The 27,870-nt window shown below is 44.2% G+C and overlaps 1 protein-coding gene across 1 annotated transcript in view; it reads right to left on the bottom strand.

Annotated features, from left to right (window-relative positions):
• Window positions 1-27,870, bottom strand: part of LOC144770984 (putative cation-transporting ATPase 13A4) — a 1,004,626-nt gene that overhangs the window by 660,922 nt on the left and 315,834 nt on the right. Inside the window, exons 11-13 of the mRNA XM_078655851.1 lie at window positions 23,789-23,946; window positions 21,305-21,493; window positions 19,758-19,819 (exon numbers count right to left, since the gene is read on the bottom strand). Of these exons, the coding sequence (XP_078511977.1) occupies window positions 19,758-19,819; window positions 21,305-21,493; window positions 23,789-23,946 (409 nt within the window). The remainder of the gene's footprint in view (window positions 1-19,757; window positions 19,820-21,304; window positions 21,494-23,788; window positions 23,947-27,870) is intronic.

Genomic DNA, 27,870 nt, shown 5'->3' with positions numbered 1-27,870 from the left:
CATCAACATGTGTACGAAGTTGGGCCGTATCCGAGTGACTCAACAAAGGCGCCTCTGTCCTCCAGTATGGGATGATACCTCTCTGTGTCAACAGGTGTCGGCTCACACTGATATCCATCACCAGTGAGTCTGACTCTCCACCATTGATGATGGGATACCTTTCATTTTGGTGGGACGGCCAGGCTGTGGAACTCCCTGCCTTCCCATATGCGGCTGATCAATTCCGAACATGAATTCAAAAAGACCCTGAACACTTGGCTTTTCAGCCAATGCTAATATCTCGGTTGGACCTCCCTTTCCCAAAGTGACCGCGTAGCGCCGAGACACCTCTGCTTGAGTAGCTGTTGCGCTCTACAAATGCTATTATTATTATTATTATTTTTCAAAGCTCAACCCTTGTAAACCACAGTGTCTTCTCATCTCTTCCTCTGGGGATGTCTTTTCTGCTTATCATACTTTTTTTCCAGGTACTACTGTGTGTTTCTACATCTCTTGGCTTGTCTCTGAACTTCACACAACAAACAAGTGAACTGATTGCTACATGTTTATCTCAGCTTTCCTGATTGTGGAGATTAAACCCTTTGCCGCCATCATCTGATTATAGTTATGTCCTGATCTTTTCAAGGCCAAACGGTGGTGCCACTCTTCTTTCTGGCCTATCTCTATCAATATTTGCTTCCCTAAAAGGCATGATCCACTCTCAGACTACCTTCTCACCGGTGCTCCTCACTTGACCACATCACATCTATTTTCTGTTCATAACAATGGCTACCTTGCTCTTTGCAATCACCTTCTAGCTTTCACGCATAATGTACAATGCACTTGTCATGGGAGAACCACCCAGAAAGCTGCATATAGCAGAGTTTGCAGACTACAAGCTTGGATCTGCTGTGCCTGGATATTCACAAATTCCACCATCTACATCTCTCTGCTCATACTCTCTATAAAATCCCTTGCATCAGAGTCCACTTCCGGGCCAGTTCTTTGATTCACGCCCGCTGAGATGCCCTCATTCCTGCATAGTTTTCAGTGGTTGACTCAGTGCTGTTTCTACGGAACAGTTGCTGATATCTGAAGTTATTTATAATTCTTGAATCACAATGTGTCTGGATATTTTTCTTTTACATTTAATTAATTGATTCACTTTTTTCTAGACTGTACGCCTCCATGGTGTTTTTGTGCTAGAGATGGCAATTTAAGGAGAAGTAAATACATGAATGTGTACCTAATGCTACTTCTACCATTTGGTTTATCCGGCCAAACCCCTCTATGCAAAAACCCCAATGAACTGCAAGTTGGAAGGATAAACAGCAAAAATTGAATAAAATTCGAAAGGTGCATTTGTTCCAGATGTCTGTATTTAAGTCGCGCCTACCTCCCACGGTCATGTGTATTCGAACCTGTGCAGGATTAACCAGGTAAGACCTCTGTGGCTCGGTTTGTTTACAATCCATCCTCTGTTCTCGTGTCTCATAAGGAAATTCATAAATCTACACTTACTCCTAGGGTGTGAGGGCCACGCTTATTAACTGAGACATCCAATGATGGCTTCAACCTACAAAAGCGAGAGAAATATACTGAAAGATGTTCATATGTCCTTAAACAGTCTCAGGTCTGTTCTTCGTTGTTTGAATGCCTTGAATCACTTTTAAATTAGAAAAGATGTCAGCGATTGAAAGAAAGTTTTATCTCTGCTTGAAAGAGACTTGAGTCTATTCATCCTGGATGAAGACTATAACTTACGATTGAAGGCAGCTTTAAGATAATTTTGGGCTTCAGTACCTCTTCTTAATTTGTGGTTACTATTTTGAATAGGAGTGGACGGAACTCGCGGAGTTTCACTTACATGACAACTCCATGAGATTCCGTGGAGTGACGCGAACGGGCGGAATTGGCATGTTGTGCTGAATTTTAGCACCAGGAGCTTGGTCCACGCTGCAAAATCAGTGCGAATGGCACCATGCGGCTGGATAACTGACAGAATATCGACTGTCAAAATATCGACTGGCCAAAATATCGAGGTAAAAATATTGAATGCCAGAATATCGACTTCCTATCTAAAAACAGGTAAGTACAAAAATATCGACAGGAAAAAATATAGACAGTCAAAATATCGATTTTTTTAAATATCTTAAAATTAATTTAAAACTAATATAAGAATAAATATAATTAATTTAAACATACTTAAAATACTTAAATAAACTTAAAATTAATAAATATTTAATGTAACTAAAACATTTTTTTTTCATTTAAAAAAAAAAAAAATATATATATATATATATTTGGTTGGTCCGTCACCCGCCCCTGGATGCAGAAAGAATAACGGCAGTTGCGGGGTTATTCCAGCCTCGCTCCGGGCTTCAGGCACTGCCCTCGTCGCCCCTGTCTAATGGATTTCCGCATTTGGTGGCTGAGGCGTCATAGGGGAGCTAAGGAAGCTTCACTGTGGACCTACAAGCTGCCTAACAAAACACCACATTTTCGTTTTGTTTCATGGACTCACTCTGCTTTCATCCGCACTCAAGCACAAGGGAACCCACGGCTTTTTCCACCCCCACCACACCAATCTCATCAGCCCACCAACAAGGGACTCTGGGACATGTAGTCTTTCCCACCACGCGGGATGCTGCACAGGTGTGCTGTTACCAACGCAATTGGGGGAGGTGCAGAACCGCAAGTCCGGGTCTTAAGAGAGGCGGAATCCACAGCTGAGTGACATTATCCTGTGGAAGCTTCAGGCGCTGAAGACGGCACAACAACAGCCAGAAATGCATCCACCTTAACCTGCAGTAAAGCTTCCAAACGTTTCCCCTGGGTCTCTGCCCTCTCTTTTCCAGGAAGGAGAACATACCGCATATATATATATATATATATATATATATATATACATATTATTAACAAAACATATACAATCTATTTTCCGTAGGATAGCGAGAGGGTTAAATTTACTATTCCCACTCCAGAGAGTGCAACAGTAGGGAAAGCGTTGGATAGCGTAGGGATAAAAATTACTATTCCCACTCGTGAGTGCAACAGTAGGGAAAGCGTTGCATAACGTAGGGGTAAACATTACCATTCCAACTCCAGAGAGCGCAACAGTAGGGAAAGCGTTGGATATCGTAGGGGTAAAAATAACTATTCCCAACCCAGGGAGTGCAACAGTAGAGAAAGAGTTGCATAGCATAGGGGTAAAAATTACTATTCCCACTCCAGTGAGTCCAACAGTAGGGAAAGCGTTGGATAGCGTAGAGATAAAAATTACTATTCCTACTCCAAAGAGTGCAACAGTAGGGAAAGCGTTGGATAGCGTATTAGATGTATTAAGGAGTTATTCTGATATTGTATATGGTCTACATAGGTATGGCCCTCGTTAGAGCTTTTGGGCGAGGGTACCCAGCCGATCCACGGCAATACATTGGGTCTATTTGACGTTTAAAACTTAGATTGTTTAGAAATTTTTCAAATTATCATTTGTACCTATGTGACCATTAAAACCTCAACAGCATTTCTTTTGAAGGGTGACATGCCGATCCACGAAAATACAAACATTAAAACTCCACTCTAAGATGGCCCCCATAGATGCGCTATGATTGTGGTCCGTCTTTTATGTTTACAACGCATCTCACTGAATATGTATGGCTCACCTGCGGCGCTCGATTGACACCGAGGAAGGCTTGTAGCCGAAACGCGTCTGTTTCACTCTGTTTCATAAATAAAACCAAGTACAAGCACCAGTCTGATTTCCGAGTGCTGTTTTCTCACTGAGGAGCTGAGAAATTGGAGCTGCATAGATTTGCGGGACCCGCTGCCGCAGACCGCACCCACCCGCGAGTGCCCCGATGGACCAGTGGGACCGGGAGCATTGAAACTGAAGACGGGCACCGCTGTAATCGCTAACGCGCTACCAAAGGTCGGGGATCAGGAAGAGTTAAGTCTGAGCGCAACGAGCTGAGGACAGTGACCGGACACATTGAGGAGACCGGGGCTAGATCCATTCCCGAGGTAAGCGCGTGCTCAAAGACATATATTGAGGAACTGCGACGCGCAGCAGGGTGACAGGGAACCAGAGACTGGTGTACAGGCACTGACACAAACAGAGTGAAAAACGAAAGCCCATTTAGGGCATGTATTGCGAGAATGCACGCAGAGATGCAGCCAGGGGCATGTTTAGGAAACAAGATGCAGCAGCCGTAGTAATAAACACACAGCAGCAGCCACAGCGTCACACTAAACTGGAAGAGCTCCTGATTAAGTTGGAGAGACTTTATGAGCGTGAGGTGGGCATGTGGTGGGAGGCAACAACTTTGCAAAGCTACATCGATGACAAAAGGGTGCCGAGAGGTCTCAGAGTATACACTATCCCATTGTATGAGAACCCTGATCCTCAACTGCTGACAGACTGGGCGGCACATACCGCCAATTACTGTGAGGGAACTTTAAGAATCTTGGTCCAGTATGCTTGGAGCGACCGTGATAAAGCTCTAGCGGAGATCCCGACACTAGAAGCAGATCTGGCGAAGGAGGAAGCAGTTGATAAAATTTCAACATTAAAGGATCAGATGAAAACTAGACTAACCAAATATGAAGAAAAAATAAAGACAAGAAAACAAGAAAAATATACCAGAGACGAAAACGATTATCTACAAGGTAGAGTACTTACCTTTGCCAAAAAATATGACGCCCCTAGAAAGGAGGTATACCGAAGAAAAGCATTGGGCATAGTCTCACCAGAAGTAACATCTGAATCAGATGTAATGGACAACGAATCAGTGGAAGACCGCCGCAAGAAATCTACAACCGAGAGATCTAAGGGCGAAGAGGCAGCCTCATCTCCCCATTTTCAGGACGAGTTCAAGGTCATACGCCAGGCATGGCTGCGTGGGGGAAAGGTGAAACCACCGGAAAGCCAAAACGCAGGACACGCAGGGCAGGCGGTGGCAGGAGGAGGACAAAGCCGGCCAAGGAGAAACCGAAAGAAAACGAACAGATTTTAGGAACATCTGAAGATCTAACCGTTGTCAACCTCACAACTAAATCATTAACGGAAGCAGAAGAAAATCTACTGCGCTTGGGGTTGACCTTCAGTCCAAACAGTAGGTCTGAATATACACAAACTAGAATCGATCTACACGGTTTCGTAAGAAAACTCAAACTGCATAAATATCATAAGATCAGAGCAGCAACAAAAACCACGAAAACAATATCGAAAAGAATGACGGCCACTGACCTCCTATCGTGCAATGACCTAAGAAGTGTGGACAATCTCGAGAGATTGAGACTAAATGTCGATACACAGAACTCGCAAGAAGCCTCAATGGTGGAAAGAGCACAAAGGAATGCAATTGAGCAGGACAGAGATGAAAGTTCATTCAAACCAGCATCTACTTTCTGTCCAATCATGCCCTGGGACGCCATTGATGCATTCTCAGAAACAGTCTTGAAAGATTTAGTGGAAATGAGAGGCAAGCCAAAAACATTTAAATGGGCGGATAACATCACAGTCGAGCAGAGAAATGCTCTCAAAAATCTGCAACAAGATGAAGAAATCATCATAAAACCCTCGGATAAGGGGGGAAATGTTGTGATCCTCTCCAGAGACTACTATCATGAAGAAGCCCTAAAACAATTAGCGGATACGAATTACTATCAGAAAACAACTGGGGAGAGATACTATGAGAGCATAAAACAATACGACAAACTGATGAACAAATGGTACAAAAGATCAATGCTGGGCAGTGAAAAAAATCTCTTCCTACGGAGCAATAACCCAACGGTACCAACATTCTACCACCTGCCGAAACTTCACAAAAATGCCACTGAACCACCAGGGAGACCAATAGTCTCATCGATCAATGGCCTGACGGAGAACATGTCCAAGTTTATCGATAACTATTTATTCCCATTGGTTAGAGAGTTGAAATCTCACATCAGGGATACTAAAGATTTCCTGATGAAAATTGAGGACTTCACATGGGAACCAACACACCTGCTGATGGTTCTGGACATATCAAGTCTCTATACAAATATAAGACATGAACAGGGCATCACAGCGGTCGAATATTACCTCAATAAGAGACCAGCAAGATTTGCCTTACATAACTGTATGTTGTTGGAATTTGTTGAATTTTGCCTGACAAGTAACATCTTCCTGTTTGATGATCAACATTATATACAGGTATCTGGAACGGCCATGGGTACCTGCTTCGCTCCCAGCTACGCGAACCTGTTCGTGGGCTGGTGGGAGGAGCGGGTGCCCATGGTACTCTGTACAGATGGACAAGAATCAGGCAGGGTAGTGAGGTGGCACCGATATATCGACAACCTCTTCATCGTGTGGCAAGGGACGATGGAGATGGCTCTGAGATATATCGAGGTCTTGAATGCCAACAATTACAATCTACACTTCTCGGGAAAGGTAGATCCAGTGGCAGTGGATTTTCTAGACCTGAGAGTGTTTGTTGACTAGGAAAGACTGCATACCTCACTATACCGTAAACCTACGGCAGGCAATTCAATTTTAAGTGCAGACAGCAATCACCCAACTAAACTCATACAGAGCATTCCCTATGGAGAGCTGTTAAGGCTAAAGAGGAACAGTAGCAGAGATGAAGACTTTGAACTAGCGGCAGAGGGGAGCATCGAAAGATTTATCAAAAGAGGATACGATGTACACTCTTTAGAAAGAACATTGGCAAAGGTTAGGAAAATCCCAAGGGCAGGCTTACTCCAAACGAGGATTGAATCAAAAAAGAAAGACACAGGCGGCAAGTTCCGCATGATAACAACTTATAGCTCAGAATCACACATATTCAAAGGGATAACGGCTAAAAACTGGCACATCCTCTTGACAGATCAGACCATTAAAGAGGATATTCCTGCGAAACCTCAGATCACATTTCGCAAAGCAAGATATCTTAAAGATACGCTTGTGCGAAGCCACTTTGAACAGAGGAAACCCAAACAACAGACACTAACCGAAATGAAGGGTTTTTACCCTTGTGGTAAATGTAAAGCCTGTGCTGGGAGCAGACGGATACTATCCTATCATGTACCAGGGGCAGATATCATGAAACCTATGACATGCAGCACACCATTTGCAGTCTATTGTCTTGTCTGCCCTTGCGGCCTAAGATACGTGGGTAGCACCATCAATCCATTAAAGATGAGGGTCCTGGAACATCAAAGGGCAATTGAGAAGGTTGACACATCATACCCAGTCGCAAGACACTTCAATGAGGCACACAATAGGGATAGGAGCAAGCTACAATACTTCGGGCTTGATTGTATTCCAGCAAGCATTCGGGGAGGTGATAGACTAAAACAACTTAGACGTCTAGAATCCAGATACATAAGTGATCTGATGACTAAGGTACCTCGAGGGTTGAACAGCGGAGAAGAACTGGCTGTTCACCTGGGCAAGTAGACAATATTCTGGCTAGAATAGAGATCTGGATTCCGCTATACCATCTGCTTGAATTGCTCAAAATGCTATAGTTGCTAGAAATGATATAATTGCTAAAAATGCAGAAAATGTAAAAAAAATTTGGAGACTGCCAAACATGAGAAAACTGAGATCATTAAGAACATTGTGAATAAGATACATCAAATGCAAGGTTATGATAAGGAATTAGAATGTAAATTTGAGCATGAAAGCGAATCAAATTGATCTACCTTGCTTCATGAACTTTAACGTATATGTGTATATATATACAACTTATTCTCCAATCACGTCTCTCTTCCTGCTTTATGTTTTACCCCTCCTGTTCCCCTTTTTTCTTTTTAAACCTTCTCCAACTTTCCCCTTTCCTTTTCAACCCTTTTTCCCCCTTTTCATTTGTTCACTTTTTCCCTTTTCTCTTTTTTCCTCTTGTTCTCTTGCCTATTTATGTTTATAATCTTGATTAGATTACAAGCAAACTGGTTAGTCTGTGAGCTCATGAACTCTTCGTTCTTTCTTTATGGGGCGAATCCAGTTTTGTGATAAGACAAATGAAAACGCTATTATTTGGAAGGACCGTATTTTTTACTTTTTTTCTTTCACACTAATTCCTAGACAGATCATGCTCCCACAAATGTACAGCACTGGTAACGTTGATGTTTTGTAAACATTGCATAAGGTTATGCAAAATGGTATCCAACTGAGGATGTATTAAGGAGTTATTCTGATATTGTATATGGTCTACATAGGTATGGCCCTCGTTAGAGCTTTTGGACGAGGGTACCCAGCCGATCCACGGCAATACATTGGGTCTATTTGACGTTTAAAACTTAGATTGTTTAGAAATTTTTCAAATTATCATTTGTACCTATGTGACCATTAAAACCCTCAACAGCATTTCTTTTGAAGGGTGACATGCCGATCCACGAAAATACAAACATTAAAACTCCACTCTAAGATGGCCCCCATAGATGCGCTATGATTGTGGTCCGTCTTTTATGTTTACAACGCATCTCACTGAATATGTATGGCTCATCTGCGGGGCTCGATTGACACCGAGGAAGGCTTGTAGCCGAAACGCGTCTGTTTCACTCTGTTTCATAAATAAAACCAAGTACAAGCACCAGTCTGATTTCCGAGTGCTGTTTTCTCACTGAGGAGCTGAGAAATTGGAGCTGCATATATTACCTACTGGCGGTCGCCAGTAGGTATATATAGTTAGGATTTTTTCTCTATGGGTTTTTTGAAAATTCTATGTCTAATAACTTTGGCGTTTGTGGACGGAATTGGCTGAAATTTTCAGGAAAATGGCACATTTTGTTTCTGAGCAGCCCTTGAAAATTTGGGGGGGGTTCGTCAAGGGGGGGCCGAGAAAAAAGGGGGGTCCCAAAACGTGTTTTTAACATTGAGTTTTCCATAGGGCGGTTGGCCTCACTTTTAGCCCGAACGGCTGAATGGATTTGCACGAAACTTGGCAAAATTGTAGGGACTGGTAGCCCGATGTGCCTTTTGTAGGTCTCAATATATGTGCTCCAGTGGATTTTGAGAAATTAACGTTTAAAAAAAGATATATATCTGTAACAGCGGACCGGGCAGCGTCCTAGGACGCGTACTTTTCGCGCAACGGAGCTTTGTGAAGCGAAGCTGATTGGTTCTCCGGCGTCTGTCAACATTCCAAACAGTCCGTAGCGGCCGCCATCTTGTCTCTCGGTAGGATCGAGAGACAAGAGGAGGCCAAAGCGAAGGGGCAAATGACCATAAGGGGGAATAGTAGATCCTCGCTGACCCCCTAGGTTTGATGTGGAGGTTTTAAAAGGGCCCCGCGGGGCAAAAAAAAATAATAATAATAATAATCGAACACCTGAATGGATTTGCACGAAACTTGGCAAAATATTAGGGACTGGTAGCCCGATGTGCCTTTGCTAGGTCTCAATATATGTGCTCCAGTGGATTTTGAGAAATTAACGTTCAAAAAAAGATATATATCTGTAACAGCGCTCCGCTTCGCGTACTTTTCGCGTTACGGAGCTTTGCGAAGCTGATTGGTTCTCCGGCGTCTGTCAACATTCCAAACAGTCCGTAGCGGCCGCCATCTTGTCTCTCGGTAGGATTGAGAGACAAGAGGAGGCCAAAGCGAAGGGGGAAATGACCATAAGGGGGCATAGTAGATCCTTCCTGACCTCTTAGGTTTGATGTACCATTTTGCCAAGTTTGGTGTAATTCCGTTCAGCCATTCAGGCTGTAGACGTATGTAAATGTCCTATGGAAAATTGCATGGGGAAAACACATTTGAAAGTGTTGAAATTTAGAACCAATTAAAATGTTACTTTGGTTTTGTATTTGTGTGTGATGAAAGTTAATTGGTTATGTATATATGTCAAATGAGAGGAAACCACAGCCATTTTGTGATACTACTGTCTGAGGTACATTTGTGAGGAATTTTTGGTGGTGAATTTCTGGTGTTTGATTTACACAGTACTAACACTTCTGCTACTTTTAAAAAGGTGAGTTGTTAATTTGTAAGGGGAACTATGTTGTACACTTGAAGATAATTTGAAAAATGTTTTCTGTTATTTATTTGCAGTCCTTCTGTTATACTAAATACTTGATAAAGTTAGTTTTATATTATGTATTACTAAAAACGATAAATGAAAGTGATTATTTTTTTCTGCAATTTACAGCAAGCAATTTCAAAATAAAATGGCTCACAATGAAGAGACCGTGGCAATTTCTTTTGAATTGTCCACTACATTGATTGAAATTGAGAGCACCAATAATGAAATATTGTCACAAGGAGGACATGACTTGTATGATTCCATTAGATTGATTGAAATGGACAGCACCAAGAATGAAATATTGTCACAAGGAGATGACTTGAATGATTCCACTACATTGATTGAAATTGAGAGCACCAATAATGAAATATTGTCACAAGGAGGAGATGGCTTGTATGATTCCATTAGATTGATTGAAATGGACAGGACCAATAATGAAATATTGTCACAAGGAGGAGATGACTTGAATGATTCCACTACATTGATTGAAATTGAGAGCACCAATAATGAAATATTGTCACGAGGAGATGACTTGAATGATTCCACTACATTGATTGAAATGGACAGCACCAATAATGAAATATTGTCAGAAGGAGGAGATGACTTGAATGATTTTTTTGATCAATCTCTTGATGGCGAATTTATCGAGTGTTTGGAGACCATAGAGTTACAAGAATCATCATTGCAGACTTTTAATGAGGAGATTCCAGATGAGATGATTGAAGAGGAAATTACTGATGAGGACATGTTACTAGTTGTTTCAAATTTAGAAAATTTTGAAGAATAAATTTATATTTAGAAATCAAAAATTGTTTGAGACATTATTTATTTTTATTTTTAATTTATGAGGTTGTAGCGAAGTGATTGTAGTATAAAATGAGACTTATAGTATAGAGTGCAACATTTTTATGTTACATGGTAAGTTTACTCATATTTACTTCCCTTCTGCCACTATATTATCTCCAATGTGTATTTGACATGTCTTCTTCATCTCCGGCCTCCTTTCTCTCACTGTGTGTCTCCGATGCATCTTATCGCTGGTATTTTGTGTAATTACAGAAGAGAGTAAAATAAAATAGTTCGGAACGTGAAAAGGGGGCAAAGTAGAGTACTCCTCACCCCCTAGGCCTTTTTAGGCGGTCCCAAAAGGATCAGTTTCTGCTTTCCTGAGAGATTATGGTATGAGTTCCATATACCACAATAACTTGCATTACAACATGCAAGATATCTATCTCCTATTACCAACTTTTGGAGATATTCGCGCTAAGCGCGAATATCTCCAAAAAGTAACACCTGCCCTGAGCAGTTCTTAGCCATGTTATCCAATGGGAGGTGGATAACATGGCTAAGAGTATTAGCTCGGTAATGCATGAATATCGCTGAGTTTTTAGCGATATTCATGCATTGCGGCCGTTTATTATCGCATTTGCGATAAACCTTGATAATAGTAAGGTTTATCTTCGATAATTTCTGACGATGCTTAGTGGTAAAAAATTGGTTGGTAAGCATCGTTAGCGATAAATATCGCTTAACTTTGGTAATATGCCCCAACGTCTGTTAACGTTCGATTCGAAGGAAATGAGGAAGTGTTGAAAAACATTGTCTGCGCCATCTTGCCTTTTTTGAAATGCCACACTTTTGTCGTGCACGGCAGCCATTTTAGATGTCTTGACCAGACCCACTCTCTGCACGCTGTCGATTCGTAGCATGGCTCCTCACCCTCGCAAGCATCTTCCCCAGGCACTGGTCACCCCCGCTCTCTGTCTTATGCATGGGCAATAAACCTCCCCCCATCTGCGCTGCTCTTCCCTGAGAATCACACTGTGCCCGCCCGACACCTCCCTTTCGCCCTATTCACTACCGCACCCTCTGACACTCCTCTTCCTCTGTGTCCGAATGTCCAGGCCGGTCCTAGGGTATCAGCTAGCCCTGCAGATGTAGTTTATGGCCCCAGCTGTAAAGAATCACCCCTCTTCAAAGGAGTTATAGTAGATCAAGGCCCACACCCGATGAGATCCGTCACACCACACGTGTTCCTACTATCTGAAAACTATCCTGTATTGTGATTGGGGAGGGGACCGAGCCTGAAGCGGAAGATTCCAGGAATGACTCTTTGTACATCAAAGTTTTTACAATTATGTGTCACATAAAAAATATATAGCACTCCAACAAAGTAGTAGGAATATAAAACTTTAATAACATATAAATATATACAACAAAACAAAAACAGTAAAAACATTTAAACAACGAAGAGACCGTGGCAATTTATTTTGAATTATCCAATAGATTTATTGAAATTGACAGCACCAATAATGAAATATTCTTGTCAGTAGCGGTCTGTTGTGCGAATAGTTCCAAGGCAGCAGAACGCGCTGAAATCTGGATGTCACGAAGGTGATGTCTAGCAAGTTGCCGCCCAGCAAATAACGGCGTGGGGCGCCGCGGGGGTGAGTGAGTCCAGTAGGCACCACAGCTATTCTTACCGGCATTGCAGAATTACTGCTGGGGACAATGCCTGTGCTGGAGCAGGGTCACAGCAGAAACAAAAAGGATTCTGTTGAAGATGTTGTTGGTTTTCAATTTGAAAACAGTTCTGGTGTCAACTGCTATGCTAATGTAGTGGTTAATGTTTTGTTTTCTCTAGAAAATGTAAAAGAGGGGGAGGCAGTCCAAAGTTCCGTTAAAAGGGCAAAGGAAAGGATCGGTGGTTTGAACTATCAGTCAAAAAGGGGAGGGGGTGCAACAATTTTTCCTACCGGGTCACACTGTGCTTTCACCGGAAGTGAGGTCTGCAGGATTCTAGTAATTCAAAGTGAGGCTGGCGCCGACGTCCCGCGGATACAGTTTCGTCACTCCACGGGTGATCATGGCAGTCATTCCCCATCGGGGGTGGGAGACTCCCGCGGCTCCTCTAGAATCTTCAAGGTCGTGGAGGACTACGGTGGTGGAGTCAACCAGTGACCGGGCCATTTCTTTATGCTGGGCCCGCTCTTGCCAGGTCGACCGCCATTTTGAGAGTTCGGTAGCTACTGGCGATCGCGGGGTCAAATGAACGGACGGGCTCCACCCTGCCGGGCGAGACGTTGCAGCATGGCCACAGTGGAAGAACTCTTTTCCGGGCGCCTGGACCGCTGAGGGTGCAGCTGGGAAGCCTCCACTGGGGAGGCGGGAGAGGCCTGTTCGCACCGTCTCTCCCTCCCAGTGCACCCCACGGCGTCTCGCTTGAGATTTGTTATGGCCGGACCAGGCGATGAGGACGAGGGGGGGGTCGGAGGCATGTGCAAGACATCCCCCCCCAGTGTTGTCGCAGCCATTATAAAAGAAAGAAGTGTCCCGTCCGTCTTCGGGCCGGGCTTCCGGTGGATGTCGGCCGGACGCCCCTGGCTCTGGCCCCATGAACGGGTTTCTTGGTTTATCGGCTGCAGCCGGATTCCGTCGGCCTCGGCCCCCCGACCGTTGGTGGCCGGACCGGAAGAGCATGTGGCGGGACTACCTGCAACTCTCAAGGGCCACCGCGGCCGGACTGGGAGAGAGAGGGGAGGGTCGAGGAGACATTCCCCCCCCCCTGCAACTGTTCAGCGTTGTAAAGGCAATCCCCTGGCCGGGTCCCGTTGGTCTCGGCCTCTCCTCCGGCTACACCCTACGTTAGGATCTCCTGGCCGAGGCGTGGCAGCAGGACCTGCCTTATATGGGCTGCTCCCGGCTGGGCGTAGCCGGAACCCTGCCCCACCTTGGAAGTTTCCAGAGTGGGGGCGGATGTTCTACTGACTTGCATTTTCCCTAGTCTATCGATTTTTTTGGCGTGGCAGGCGGTGGGACAGCGAGGGGTGATTTGGTTTCTCTTACTGTTTTTCTGGTCTCTCACCACTGGCATATTTTAACGTTTTCTTGTTTCTAGGACATTAATAGGTTTTATCATTACGTTATGTTATCGTTTCTTTGTTCGTTGTTTAATAAAAGTTCATGTTCATCAGTGGCCTACTGATTTTCGTTTTCCTATTCTTTTCTTTCCAGGTTGTTTCATGCTAAAGTTTCTGTTAACAGGATACAGTGATCACTTCGTTATTATTGCATATGTCCTTTTCACTAGGGGTGCTCTCTGGTCGGGCCAGATGACGTATGTCTAGTAAATGGTCCGGGTGAAACAGGTGCATCAATCAGTGGGGATAGGCATGATAGATTACAACGGGGGAGAAAGGTCCGCATTACGTACCCTTTCACTACTTGCAAAGATTTTCCTACGTTTATTTGCAAACAGGGAATACCTCCAAAAAGAACTAATTCCCAAACAGTCAATGTTCGGACAATCAATCAATCAATGAGGAATGAAATAGGTACGACGTGTTAAAGGCTTGCGTTACCTACCCTTCACTATCTGCAAAGGGAGAGAGAATATTCCTATTCTTCCTCGTTTGCAGGTAGAGAAGATCCTTAAGAGAATTAACATCGAACAATTCAATGCTCGATTGAAACAATCAACAAGGGGTACTGTGAACACAAATGAACGCCGCTTATGTACATACGCATTGCTATTTTCAACAGGTTGTTCCTAATGTTTCTATTTTAGCGAGGTCAAAAAGAGATCCCATTAGTGGCCTACTGATTTTGCTCGATTCCTTTTGTTTTTTTACACGATTTTTCGCTATCTGCAAAGACTAAACAGAGTATTGCGACTCTGTGCTTGTTTGTAAATAGAGAATGAACCAAAGAGAACAATCAATCAAATGGAGAGAGAAGCAGGCACGACGGATTACAAAGGGGGAAAGGGCTGCGTTAACTACCCTTCACTATCTGCAAAGAGAGAGTACTCCTAATAGAAATGAGGGGTGGGGGGCAGCAATCAAAGCAGATCAGTGTGCATAAACACGAAAAAAAAAATTCTTACCACGTACTTGACATTCGACAGCTTATGATATTTGCTATTAAAAAACCATTGAAATTCACTGAAAAAACCATAGGTTATAGACCATATATAGTTAGGAATTAGCATTTACAAAACCTTGAAAATTCACTGAAAAAACCATAGGTTATAGACCATATATAGTTAGGAATTAGCATTTAAAAAACCTTATTTTACTCACACAAAACCATTGAAATTCCATATATAGTTAGTTGCACTAACTATATATTGCGCACCCGCAATCCACTGCTGATGATGTCACATATTACATCATTCATGACATGGTCAGTGACATCACTGATGACATCACTGATGACATCTCAAATGACATCACTGATGACATCTCATTTGACATCAATGACCACATCACTGATGATATCATTCATGTGACAATACAATGCATCTCCTCACATTTTAATATAACCTCTGTTTCACCCAGTGTTAAAAACAGAGTATAATTTTTGAAACCATTGACACACCAATACTAGTTACTACATACGTACTCACTGATTCCTACGTCTACACACACATTCACTCATTCACCCATACAATCATTCATACATACAATCACTCATGTTTACAACACAATCATATGCACTCATACACCTATACAGACACTCACACTCTGCCACTCATCCATGGAGTTACTCACACACCTAGTCAGTCCTGTAAAGAATCAATCACACTTCCATTTTCTACTCTATACAGTTAAACATAGAGCACCTTACGTTTTCAACCATATACTAACACATACTTACTCTCTTATACAATCATTGATACAAGTACACATTGATCTGTACAGAGTCACACACCTCCCATCCAGCCACACACACACTCAGTCTCCCATGCAAATACTTGGGCAATCAATCAATAACCCATATAGTTACTCATATAGCTACTGATCAACACATGCAGCAGTTTACAGAACAACAGACATAATGATGCACAAATTAAGACAGTTTAGTCACTAACCCATGCACTCAGTGAGACACATTTAATCACTCACTCATACATTCAGTCATGCACCTACTAAATCCTTCGTCCAGACACTTATACATCCACTCATTCTTCAATATGTAAGACATATTTTAACTTTACAGAAACATAGTCACTGGATGTTGTCATCAGTGATGTCACTGACCATGTCATGAATGATGTAATATGTGACATCATCAGCAGTGGATTGCGGGTGCGCAATATATAGTTAGTGCAACTAACTATATATGGAATTTCAATGGTTTTGTGTGAGTAAAATAAGGTTTTTTAAATGCTAATTCCTAACTATATATGGTCTATAACCTATGGTTTTTTCAGTGAATATATATATATATATATATATATTGCGCTCAAAAAACTTCTCCGTGAAAAAGAAGAGGGCAGCACTCAGGAGAGTTACTTTCAGCGTGCAGTTTATTCAGCACAGACAAACGTTTCGGCAAGAAGCCTTCGTCGGTGTCACAGCCCATGATTCAAAAACACACCTTAAATCCAATCAAGTGGTTAGTCATGAACATCAACAAGGGACTAAACCCTCAGCAGTATCAAAGGCGCCATCTTAGAGTGGTTTTCTAAGAGTCAAAAAACCATACAGATCTGAACCATGGATTGGTTAAATCAAATACGCAGAGGGCAAAATTCAATAATGCGTTCCAACAATTACACAAAAGAAATATGGCCGTGGATCGGCAAAGGTCCCTTGGATGAGAAGGATAAACAAATTCATAACCACATACAATCAGGTGCTAAAATTATACATAAATATGTGCAAAAAGGAAGTGGCCTACTTCATATGAGCGGTCAAAGTGGACAGTGTTAGATACTATGATTCAACCATAATTAAGAAATATAGAAAAAAGTGGTTAAATGATCAGTCCTGCACCACAGTAAAACAGATACCTCACGTCCGTCCGGCGGGAGATAAGCAAAAGGCTATATACAACATGATCATAACTACACAGTAAGGAATGGACGAGTTAATAAAGTCCATTAAATCAAAGTTTGATAAGTGTAGAAAATGATCTAAGTCAAATTACATACACAAACATACAGATACTAGCACAGTCTAAGAGGAGTGAGATTCGATACGAGATATATGATATATGTACACACAGTATGTTATTGGATATGGAAAAGTATATACATATATATACATATATATACCCATGTGTATATAAATATGTACGCAATACTTTACAAAGACTGTTAATCAGCCTGAGTATATAATATACCATGTAATCAAAGCACAATATGTACATATATACATATATTTACATTTAAACATTATCATATTTTCATAAGTTGGCCATGCTTTCGGATAGATATGCAGGATGTTCTAGCATATAGATGGTATAAAGGCATAACAGAATGACTACAGACTTATTTCCTGCTCTATTATTTCCCCAAATGAACCACCATATCCTCACCACTATTCATGCCCTTGGGGAACTTAGTAGACAGATCGATTATATATCTGGACTCAAGACGCCTGAGCCTCCTTAACCTGTCTCCACCCCGGGGATTGGATGGGACATGATCCAAGCCAAAGTAGCGCAATTTCGTTCTATCCCTTTGATGATACTCGGCAAAATGCCTCGCTACTGGGTAAGTGGGGTCCACTTTGTCGATAGCCCTCTGATGTTCAAGCACTCTCAGTTTAAGTTGGTTGATGGTACTACCAATATATCTGAGACCGCATGGGCATATCAGACAGTACACAGCGTAGGTGGTACTGCAGGTGATAAACTTATTGATTTTCTTAGTTATTCCTGCATCAGGGATATCATATTGCAGGACCCTACGGCTGTTGCTACACGCTTTACATTTCCCGCATGGGAAAAAACCACTCATGGTTTTTAAAGTGTTGGTATTACTTTGAGTGGGTAGGGGTTCTAAATGGCTGTGTACTAGCGCATCTCCCAGAGACCTCGCCTTGCTAAAGGTCACCTGGGGATGTGCAGGCATATCCTCTCTGAGTACCTCGTCTGTGAGCAAGATGTGCCAATTCTTGCGCATCAAGCTCCTCAGTCTGTCAGCACCTGCAGAGTAGGGGGTAATCATTCTAAAGACATTCCCACTGTTCTTATCTGGCGGCCTTGCTTTTTCAGCTAGCAGCTCAACTCTCGAAATCGTTCTCACTTTTTTCAATGCATTAGACAAAAGTGGCTCATCATAACCTCTGGATCGAAAGCGAGAAAGACATTCCGAGGCAGCCGCCTCGAAATCCTTATCTTGGGTGCTGTTCCTTTTGATTCTCAAGAGTTCACCATAAGGGATACTCTTGACAAGCTTCGGTGGGTGGGCACTACTTGCAAACAGGATAGAGTTTCCTGCCGTCTCTTTTCGATAAAGAGACGTTTGGACTCGGCCTCCTTCAATGTGAACCCGTAGGTCCAAATAGTGAGCTGCCACCCCACTAATGGTCCCGGACAGGTGCACATTGTAGACATTGTTATTAAGAATATCAATGTATTTTCTGGCCGATTCCTCTGTACCCTGCCACACGATGAACAAGTCATCTATGTAGCGGTACCAGTGTACCACTTCCCCACTCTCACCATCTTTGTCCAGTTTTGTGATAAGACAAATGAAAACGCTATTATTTGGAAGGACCGTATTTTTTACTTTTTTTCTTTCACACTAATTCCTAGACAGATCATGCTCCCACAAATGTACAGCACTGGTAACGTTGATGTTTTGTAAACATTGCATAAGGTTATGCAAAATGGTATCCAACTGAGGATGTATTAAGGAGTTATTCTGATATTGTATATGGTCTACATAGGTATGGCCCTCGTTAGAGCTTTTGGACGAGGGTACCCAGCCGATCCACGGCAATACATTGGGTCTATTTGACGTTTAAAACTTAGATTGTTTAGAAATTTTTCAAATTATCATTTGTACCTATGTGACCATTAAAACCCTCAACAGCATTTCTTTTGAAGGGTGACATGCCGATCCACGAAAATACAAACATTAAAACTCCACTCTAAGATGGCCCCCATAGATGCGCTATGATTGTGGTCCGTCTTTTATGTTTACAACGCATCTCACTGAATATGTATGGCTCACCTGCGGGGCTCGATTGACACCGAGGAAGGCTTGTAGCCGAAACGCGTCTGTTTCACTCTGTTTCATAAATAAAACCAAGTACAAGCACCAGTCTGATTTCCGAGTGCTGTTTTCTCACTGAGGAGCTGAGAAATTGGAGCTGCATATATATATATATATATATATATATATATATATATATATATCCAACACTTCAGGAAGCACCCACAAGGAAGGCCACAGGAAGCTTCATAAAAGTTCAATTTCTTTATTTATCGGCAACTCGCCAGCAGTCACCTGACAAGGATTCAGGTATCCAATTCATTAGCCAGACGCGTTTCAGGAGTTGTACTCCTTTCTTCAGTGGCATACAGAAGGAATGACAGGATTGCGCTGCAGATGCACAGTTCTTATTTCAAAGCACCCGCCCCTGTGGGCGTGGCTGTCACCACAGCCCCATGGTGCTTGTAGTCCATCTTAATATTCCCCAGTGGGTGCGCTCCTCCGTTCCTTAAAATAACAACATGTTTCAAACCCATGTGGGTGGGTGCACAGACCTTGTCAAAGCGGCTGCACTGCTTCATAGGAGTCGATAGAACTTCGTGCAGCAACAGCCCTGAACTGCGCCCTCACGTCTTAGCTATGCAAATGATAGCTATAGACATTATGTTCACTGCATGATAATATAATACCTACAGGTGATGTAAAAGAAATTTAAATTCAAGAACCTGAAATTTCTATTTCTGTTCTTTAAGACACAGACCACATCTTCTCAAAACAATACAAGAAATTCCATTTAGGTGGTGACCAACCTCACCTGTTCTCTCCTGAAGGGACGAGTCCCCACAGATCCAGGCCATCTTCTGTTAAGGTTCCTGTCTGTGGAAGAATATGAAATAGTATTACTTATCTCACCTCTTCCAGAAAGTGTCACAGAAGGAAGATTCGAGGTATCCTGGTGCTGCATTATGTATTTTTCACCTCCTTACCAGATATATCATGTGTTCAAAATTACATTTATTTGAATTCACTAGTTGGACTTCCCATAATTTATTATAAATACATTTGGATTGCTGAACCTTTGTGTTTGCAGCCTTGACTCTTTAACCAAAATCCAAACGCACAATGGCATCATGTGATGTTGATTGCAAAGAGTTTGTTAATGAAAATAAACTGCTGGCAAGCCAGTCCAGGCTCATCAAATTCTGAGATAGACACTGACTTAGGGAAGTGGATTCAAGACTAAAGACGTGTCTTGTGAAGAGGCCAATATTTCACTTGCTTGCTGGGTGATGGTAACGATTTCTCTACGTATACTTGGAGGTAAGCTACCAACCCTCTTCACAGAAATATTATGGACATTTTCTCCCCATCAGTTGCCAGATCCTGGAAAAGGGTATACGAAAGGATAGACCTTGCTAACCTGGTGGTAGAAGAAAGGTATATGCAGTCTTTACCCTGCAGGATGTCACCACGCAGGTAAGTATCGCGCAGGTAAGTACCACATATGTACGTACCGTGCACCGCCTCCCATGCATCCTGACCAGATCTACATAAACTATACAGCAGCCTACTTTTGGAGGGTGTTTGCCTCTTCGTGGCAAATAACCTAATCTTGGTTGAGATTCTGAGTAGCAGATACACGAGGATCACACTTGCACGAAGTGGCGGGCCGCTCTGTTCCAGGACTGAATAACTGGCGAAGGATACAAGTCACCCGTTTACACAATGAGACCTCATATTCCCTACAGACTTTTGTAAGTGCATTGGCAACTCTAATTTTCCTGCGATTAGGTTTGCAATCACCGCCAACTCACTCACTTCTCCGTGTGCACAGAGCCCGAATGCTGGAAATGTCACAATGAAAGAGTTGGGTATTGGTTGCCTCAAGGGATAGCGATGCAGTGAACAAGCCCTCATTGACGGCTAATATACAGAATACACCCTTGGCCAACTCTCCATATCTCTCCATTCCCACACCCGCTACCCTGCCACTTACAGGTGGAACGTTCAGCAGATTTCCCAAGGATTTCCTGGCACAGCATATCCCGCTAGGTGGTCCTAATGACCAAGAAGTCCATTGCAAAGATGGGGCAGTTGACCTATGCTTCAGAGCAAGCTGGCCACACTCTGGGGTCATGGGTTAGAAGAATCAAACTGAAAGTTCTTGTATGTGCCTGACTGTGTGGGCAAAGCTAAACGTTTGCCAAACTCTGGTGGAACGTGCTCATTATCCCAGTCCCTCCATACAAATCTGAACCCCACTCTGATTATTACAGGCTGCAGATCCCCAGTGAATATAAACAAAAGCCCATGTGATTGCAAATAGGGGCATGCAAGGTGGCTTCAAGAAGCTGCATTTACCTTATCGAAGCAGACAATGTTGACTTGTCCCCATAGGTTGATCCGCTGAGGGCTGAAGCAGAAGATGCCCTTATTCTTCAGCCGTTTCTGGGCGTACATGACACCCACCGCTAGAGCAGCCAGGAGAGCAGGTGGCACGGCTATGGTTATCACAATGATCGCCATGATTATCGTTTCCGCAGCGGATTTCTGGTGGTAGAAGGACACCACATTGTAAGCAGCTACAAACGCAGACCCTATAGTTAGAATGTTTCGTATGCTTAACACTGCAAATTGCAATGGAAAATTCCACCATATCCCTATTTATTTTATATCCTTAAGTTAAAATTGGTATGCTTTTAGAAGTCAATGAATACACAAACTGTATTGGCTCTGTGTGTACTACATCCACAGATGGAAGTTCAGGACTCCCCTGCAGACACTGTCACCCACACCAGACAGAGCCCACGCAAGCATCATATATGCCTTCCACTTCACTCAAGCAACCAGTGATGGCCCTTCCTGTGCGCAGAACTGTGGTGCATTTGGACTGGATTCGAAGAACGGATTCTTCCGATTGAGGGCAAACATGTGTCCTGAACCACAGTCACAGTCTTACTCTTAAGGATCAGTTTTGTTGGCTGATTCCACCCAAACCTCCAGTAACCATCCTCCGTGGGCTCCGGGGTCTCAATGTGATAACTAGTAGATTTGTTTCCCTTGTTGACCTCTGGTGTAGACCTCTGGTGTGGACCTCTGGTGTGGACCTCTGGTGTGGACCTCTGGTGTGGACCTCTGGTGTGGACCTCTGGTGTGGACCTCTGGTGTAGACCTCTGGTGTGGACCTCTGGTGTGGACCTCTGGTGTGGACCTCTGGTGTAGACCTCGGGTGTGGACCTCTGGTGTGGACCTCTGGTGTGGACCTCTGGTGTGGACCTCTGGTGTAGACCTCTGGTGTGGACCTCTGGTGTGGACCTCTGGTGTGGACCTCTGGTGTGGACCTCTGGTGTAGACCTCTGGTGTGGACCTCTGGTGTGGACCTCTGGTGTAGACCTCTGGTGTGGACCTCTGGTGTGGACCTCTGGTGTGGACCTCTGGTGTGGACCTCTGGTGTGGACCTCTGGTGTGGACCTCTGGTGTGGACCTCTGATGTGGACCTCTGGTGTGGACCTCTGGTGTGGACCTCTGGTGTGGACCTCTGATGTGGTGTGAGACCCCTTATTGAGGTATCACTGACTAATGTTTTTTTTAATGGTTTTGAGCTTCAACCTGCAGAGCCCAATTAAATAAAATCAGCTGCTACAGACGGCAGAGGTAAGAGTAGGTGCACATGTGTGGGTTGAGTCAGGAAGACTATTGACTATCTGTGCATTGGTAGCTCTGTGGCAGATGGGGCCAAGTCTAACATTAAATATTTCAATTGGGCACTTAAAGGAAATGCAACAGTCCTTTTGGGTGAAGTGTAAAATGTGTTTTCTATGTTGCACATGTGATGTTTGAACTGCTTAACACTGTAACTTTAGTTTGGAACATGAAACTAGGATCAGACATGTTAGGGACTTTATGGGTGCAGTCGCGTATGGCTTGTCTATCCAGGACCAACGCCACTTTACATCTGCACACCCTTTTGTTAAATCATTTGAAATACTGTACAAGGATGCCAACAAGTATTCCATTTGTGCTCTATGAATGAGAGATTTGTTCCATGTGTGATCTAGAACCACGGGGACAGTTTCCAGTAGAAATGTGGAAAGATTCATGACATCTCATAAACCCAAGAAGAAGGAGGTCTATGGTATTCTTTCTGAGCTGAAAGCGGTGCTTACATGTTGCAGGCGGCTGATGGTCCTGGGCACACTCAGAGTAGTACAGTTTAAGTTATCACAGTGGTATTGAGTTAAAAATTTGAAATTAATTTGGTTTGCTTTACTGCTTTGCATCAATGTTAAACCCAATCAGGGAGACCGTGGGTGTACGTATATTGTACATCTGACATTACATTGTACACATAGAAGCTTTAGTCCTGGGCCTTGTCAAGCTAACATGCTCCAACAGAACATCCATGACTGCCTCCCTCCCAAAAATGGGTGCTGCTATAGCCGGGCCATGCACACTATTCCTGTCATTGAAGAAGAGTCCCTGGCCTTCACACTTGTCCAGTCACCATGTGTCCTTCCACTGCTGCTGGTGTTTGCAGCACATCCATGTTGATCTCTGGCACAATCCTGGTTTGTGAGGAAGCCACCAAGAAGTGAAATGCGGCCTACCAGGCAGAAGAAGAACCACCCAGAGCCATAGTCACACCCTAGCCTCTCCTAAGCCTCAATGTCCCACTGCCTTCCAAGCCCTAAGCCCTACCTCAGGCTGCTCCAGTTCACACCCCTCTGCCTCCCCTAGCCCTAACCCAGTGCCTCCCACACCCCAATACCCATACCCTTTTGAAACTGAATTCACCACATCATTAAAAGTCCCTCAAAACAGTGAATTAATGAAAATGTTACTTACACCTGCCCTGATGTATATCACAATTGAGTAAATCACTGCCATGAGGCCAAATACAGCAAGACACATGAGAAACCGGGCTGCATCTTGGTGCAGTTTGAAGTTGACAGGCCTGGAATATATGATGGACCTCACCAGATCACCTTTTGCTGTGTTGAACCCTAGCGGAGATACAATAACATGAGATTATGGGAAGTATCTACTTAAGGAAGTGTATATAACAATGCAAAGGTAAACAGCAGTGAACAGTATGTATACAGGATCTATAGAGCTGCATGCTGTGGCTGACATTCAACATTTTACCGGAGGAGCTTATTGAGGACGTATCTTGGATTAGTCAGGCAACAAGCAAGCAGGATACCAATGCAAGGACAATGCAACACACTGGTAGTGGGAATAAAAGTGGAGCATTAGGCTGAAACTGAAGGCTCTTACTTGGCTCTGGAGCTTAGTCCAATACGTCACAGGATATTTAGCAGACTAAATGTTTATGTTCCAGGCATCTACATGGGTGATTGTTGGTGCTCTTGTGGTGCTACCTACTTAGTCCATGCCCAGGGACTGAAAAATGTATTTAATATTGTCCTTGCATTTAGTCATGATTGTGTTTGTTTTCAAATCTTTCTTATATATATATTCAACTCAAATACTGTTACATTTTATTGGAAACAGAAAACAAAAAGATATGCAGTTTTTTTTTGCAAAAGAATCAATAAAATATGTAATTACGAATAACAATTGTGAATTCCCTAATATTGTCCTTTCACCACATGATGTCCGCCTACTTTGTGTGTGGACTAGGCCTGGGCTGTAAATTCCGTTCCGCTTGCGGAATTTGGGTAATTTTGTGTTCCGTGGAGAACGCGAAATTGCCCAAAATTCTGCGTTCCGCTACTTTGCGAAATTTTTTGCTTGTTCGCGTTCTCAAATGCGTGTTCGCGATATGTTTCCCCCCGAGCACGCAAACAGCGGTTGCGAACAGTAAAAAAGCATCGCGAACAAGCAATTCCGCGTGTTCATGGAATTTCTGCGTGTTTGCAGAGATTTTATACCGTTTCGCGGAGATTTGTGTAACGCGATTACGCAAATTCCGCCCACCCCTAGTGTGGACTACAAAATGGATATCAAAATGCATTTTGTACATACCAAGATATTAATAATATGATATGACTGCACATGTTTCCTTTTTAACTTTCAAATGTCTGCTCTTGTGCCATATCCTGTAGATATTATGTTGGGGGGGCTGTAACCAATTTAGATCAGGTGAGAGTGTTCTTTCTCATTATGCTTAGATGCATTGCAAAGTACTGTATCTTAAATAATACATATTGCGGACGTCACTGGGGCCAGATGGCCCCTGGGAATCGGACCAAGGACCACCGGTACCCCCCAATGGCAGGGTGACCGGAACGACCCCCCCATCCCAATAGCCCCAGCTAAAACGCTAAACCGGGGCCACTCACCTGGCCCCGGAGTAGAGAGGAGCAGGCTTGGGAGCAAGTTGAGCTCCAGGAGAGGCACGGGCTGCTTCAGGGGCGGATCCCCCTCGTGGAGACAGACCTGGGATCAATCAGAGCGCTGTTGAAGGGGAGACAACCCCAGATGTCGCTAGATGTGGCGACCGGACCCCGAAACATCCGATCGAGAAGTCTACAGAAGCAGAGCCACGTCGCGCACCACTGCACTGGTGTCGCCTGACTCCAAGATGGCCGCCCATATTGGTGTAATTTGGAGAACATGTTTCCTTTCGTGACGGAGAAGGACTGGCGATCACCCATATACTGTTGGCACGGAGATGACCTCCGCTCCGGTCTAGAGAAACCCCATATAGACTCGAAGCCCTGTCTCTCACCCCTGCCACGGGCCGCCTGACTCCAAAATGGCTGCCCGCAACAACGCAAGCACCGGAACCCAGTTTGTGCATGCGTCAGGCTTGCATACACTTTGAGTTGGGCATAGACTCAGTGACCTCACTCTCTAGCAGGATTAATACAGCCCCCTGGCAGGGGGTAAGCGCTGTGGATTCATCAAGAGGGCCTAATCCAGAGAGAAATCCCGCAAGAGACCCCTGACAACCCCGGAGACCACTGCCTCAAGCTCTCCAACGTTAGTGTTGACAGCCTGTCAACTGCCGTCCAGGGCCCTAACAAGTCCTGGTTGAAGGGAACCACCAACAACTGGTCCCACACCGCAGTGTAGCCACCACCCGGCCACACGCCCAATCCCACCCTCCTCGAGCCTCTGCAACTCCATCCGCGACACTCCAAAGTTTCAGGCACCAGGGACATTCTGAGGACCCCTCTGACGCCTAGCTAACAGCTCTCTCCCCGAGAGAGACCCCCCCTACCCCCAACCCTCCACCCTGACACACTAGAGGAACGCACAAGAGGACCCCTTTGACACCTGGCCTAGCTAACAGCCCCCTCCCCTAGAGAAACTTCTCCCCTAAATCCCCTTCCCTCCACCCTGACAATCAGCTCTCCCCTCCCTGGCACTCTCCCTCCTACACACAAGAGGAACGCCACCTCTTTTAACCTAGCTGTTGGTGCAAAAGTCACACATTGCTGGAGTTGTGTCGCAAACTCATAAGCACGACGCAACTCCGGCACTGCATCACTCCTTACACCTGCTCCAAGCAGGCATAGCGTTTTGACACAGTATCGTCCTAGAAGTGGCACAGCCACTTCTACAAAGCTTTCCTGCGTGGGAACACTCACCCTGCATAAAATATACCTGACGGAGGTATAATGTGGCACAGGGCTTTACAAGGTAAGGCATCTCCCTAGATGTGTCACGTTGTAAATAGGCCACAACATGGCGCATTGTTTACATCGCTGCTGCATCCCAAAAAGTGATGCAACTGCGGTGCAAAAGGGTAGCAAGAAGCTAGTAAATCTGCCTCCTATATTTATAGCTGATGCACTAATGCCTATGGGTAGAAGTGAAATGTGTGATGACAAGCAACCTATATGACAACGGTGTCCTTCGCTTATTCAAATATATAAAAGAAACATTTGTAAAAACAATGGACCAACTCAACACATAAAATGGGCTTGTGGGAGCAAAGCAGTTGACAGATGAACTAATCTGCTGCTGCCCCCGTGGCCCCTCCCCCCACCGGATCCTGCTCCCGCCTCCCAGCTGTGTCCCTCCCCATCCCCTTCTTAATAGCAGTTGCATGCCAAAGGCAAGCGCATCTGCGCCCGTCTGCAACCCGACCGCAACCAGCACCAGGGAACCTGGTTTCCAGACTCCCCACTCCTATGACTCAGCTGCCCTCCATGCACTCAACACTGGAAGAAACAACAACTGCCAGCTGTCGATGCCGGAACCCACCCATGGCCATTTTCCTACCGACACTGCCGCCGAACCTTCACCAACCTCCGAACTGCCAATGCTACCGCCCACACTCCGGACGCCAGCAAACCCGAACCACTGAAGAGCCTCCTCCTCAACTTACACTTGTTGCACAGACACGCAATAGAGATCTGGGACCTCCTTGACACCCTTTTGCTAGATATTGCCTTCCTCAAAGAAACCTAGACAAACTCCACCTCCGCCCCCGACATTGCTACAGCCATCCCGGACGGATACAAGATCCAGAGGAAGGATCTCACAACCACCCAGGAGGAGAAGTCCTCGTCAGGTACAAGAACTTCCTCTTACTCACCACTTCCAGCACAAATGTCTCCTCGGCCACCATGGAACACCTCAATTTCCAGATCCATACCAGCCCCATAACGACCCTACGTGGCAGCCTCACCTACTGACCCTCCGGATCATAAATCACATTCATCACAACCATCACTGACCTCATCACACCCCAAGCCACCCCCTCCATGGACTACATACTGCTCGGAGACCTGAACTTGAAGGAAAGAAGTCGCATCCTGGATGAGCAGCAACTGTCTGAAGCTTGACTCTGAGAAAACAAAAGACCTCATCCTTGGACCCAACCCCTCAGCATGGGACAACTCCTGGTGGTCCTCTGTCCTCGGCGACCCTCCACTCTCATGGACGATGGCCGTAACCTCAGCATTATACTCAACTCATCCCTCACCATGACCCCACAGATCAACACCTCC

Source organism: Lissotriton helveticus, chromosome 7 (genome assembly GCF_964261635.1).
Source record: "Lissotriton helveticus chromosome 7, aLisHel1.1, whole genome shotgun sequence".
Lineage (NCBI taxonomy): Eukaryota > Metazoa > Chordata > Amphibia > Caudata > Salamandridae > Lissotriton > Lissotriton helveticus.
This window is presented reverse-complemented; position numbering and strand designations above follow the sequence as displayed.